Source organism: Oratosquilla oratoria, chromosome 16 (assembly GCF_046742065.1).
Source record: "Oratosquilla oratoria isolate Oo_2021 chromosome 16, ASM4674206v1, whole genome shotgun sequence".
Taxonomy (NCBI): Eukaryota; Metazoa; Arthropoda; class Malacostraca; order Stomatopoda; family Squillidae; genus Oratosquilla; species Oratosquilla oratoria.
Genome location: NC_134792.1, coordinates 61,145,029 through 61,147,528, shown reverse-complemented (window position 1 = coordinate 61,147,528; position 2,500 = coordinate 61,145,029). Strand labels below are relative to the sequence as shown.

The 2,500-nt window shown below is 34.8% G+C and overlaps 1 protein-coding gene across 1 annotated transcript in view; it reads right to left on the bottom strand.

Moving 5' to 3' along the window:
• The window catches only part of LOC143034070 (uncharacterized), a 112,509-nt gene that overhangs the window by 67,358 nt on the left and 42,651 nt on the right, over nt 1-2,500 (bottom strand). Inside the window, exon 4 of the mRNA XM_076199972.1 lies at nt 851-919. Within this exon, the coding sequence (XP_076056087.1) occupies nt 851-919 (69 nt within the window). The remainder of the gene's footprint in view (nt 1-850; nt 920-2,500) is intronic.

The window sequence follows — 2,500 nt, the reverse complement described above, 5'->3', positions numbered from 1 at the left end:
CGTGTTCTTTTTCTTATTGCTTCAACCCCATTGAACATTTTTCTATTATGTTTGCATTAATTTCCAAATCTACTTTGAACCTGTTTCCGTATCTAAATGATGTGTTCTTTTTCTTATTGCTTCAACCCCATTGAACGTTTTTCTATTATGTTTGCATTGATTTCCAAATCTACTTTGAACCTGTTTCCGCATCTAAATGATGTGTTCTCTTTCTTATTGCTTCAACCCCATTGAACGTTTTTCTATTATGTTTGCATTGATTTCCAAATCTACTTTGAACCTGTCTCCGTGTGATCCTCAGTTCGCAATAAAGACGGTAATAAATGGAAAGAGCGTAGAGACAAACCACAAAATTCGTACCGAACATAAGAAACAAAGCATGCAGAAACAAATAACATTTGTACCTTGAAAAAATCAGGAGGGACTTCATGCAAGCCTTTAAAGGACGTGAAATAATAGTCTCAAGCTATCAGGATTTAAGCAGGTAGAAACATTTTTGCCAACCATGTCAGAGGCAATGGAATATAATACGACCTGACGTTTTAAATTTCACATGGATAAACATCCAAAACTTTCTATTATCACACACACACACACACACACACACACACACACACACACACACACACACACACACACACACACACACACACACACACACACACACACACACACACACACACACACACACACACACACACACACACACACACACACACACACACACACACACACACACACAGCATTACCCATAGATCGGTCATATATGAGCTCTTTTCCGGGAGGGAAATAGCTGTCGATCACGAGTCCAACACGTGATCTAAGACCATGGTGAATCGTTTTAACTTACCTGGATCAAAACTGAAGACGACATTGCGACTACCTTCCGTAACGACATTCTCTGCCCAGAATATATGACCTATTTCAAAAGAAAAGAAAGTAAAACAGTAATGAGTAATATCACTGGCTAATAAAGTTACTTTTTTATATTTGCACGTTCATTTTTTTTTCTCAAAATTTCTGTATTACTTTATGTGTGAAATACCAGTGCTCTATGATACATTTGAAACATGATTTTGAATAAATTTAGGTATCATGATTGTATGGTTTTTTTAATCATAACCGAGACAATAGCCTGCAAAAACAGGACTGCATAAGCTGGGGCATTGAAACAGTACCCGGCCCTAAGAAGAATCTATCTGTCAGTTGCAGGTATACTTGTGGAAGTGTTGTATTTTTCCACTTTACTGGTAGTGTAGTTTTGTGTACTCAAGTGTTGTCTTAATATCCAATCCATCATTATAATAGTCATATATTGTGGAAATAATAAAGATGATATCTACTACATCTCCAATGAACTGGGATTCAAACCACACTTTTTTTGCACCTGTTATAAAAGACGGGTATTAAGTTAAAAGTGGATGACCAGGATAACATATATATGTATATACATATATGTATATATATATATATATATATATATATTTATACAGTATATATATATTACAACGGATTACAAAGGCGGAGCATACCGACAGGAGACCTTTTGGTCCATATCTAGGTCGGATGCGAAAAAAAAAATCATATTAATAATAAAATAATAAATAAAAACTATGTATAATAATGTAAATAACAAATAAAACACACAAATAAATGCATAGGTATAGTTAAATAATAAACAAACAGGTAAATAGTAAATAATAATAAATTGACATATAACTAATAATAAATAAAAACCAGACAGACAAATGATAACAAAACAAAAACAAATAATATAAGATGAATTATAATCATTACAGCATCTTACTTATGTATATACATATACATATATATATATATATATATACATATATAATAGAAATAGATAAATAAGTAAAAAAGGGCATTGGGTCCTCCACATATGTAGTATTCACTGTGTAATGTTCCTGTCACAGTTGTTATGTCCTAAGGATTTCCTATCCCAGTGGTCTCTTGTCCCGTGATCTTATGTCCAGTGGCCTTTTGTCCCGAGGATGTTTACCCTTCTAGAAGGGAGGACACAATCTGATGATAACTGGTCGTTCAATGAAGGCTTTTGTAGATTGATACACATCGCCTCGGCAGTTCTTCATCATACATTACTGCTGTCACGGTGGACGAGTTTTACGTTCTTAATGAGGCCTTGTAAGGGCTGCTGCTTCTCATGTGTGTCAATGAAGTATTGGTGGATGGCTGCATTGTTACGATGAGCCAGTAATCGCCTCCTTAAGTATTATCACACTGGGCTACCTTTCCTCCCACATCCTACCTCCAACAACCGTTTCAATAACTAGAAAACGACTTCGCTTTCAGAAATATAGACTTCCCTAAGAAATTTTCAATAGGATGTCTAGCATTCATATAGGTTTATAATATCTTACTTCACCATTCAGCTTTGCTATACGTGAGGGAAAGATAATTTAATATTTGGAAGTTTGAAAACGGAAATATTGTAAGCGAAGTCGTTTTCACTCAATCGAAC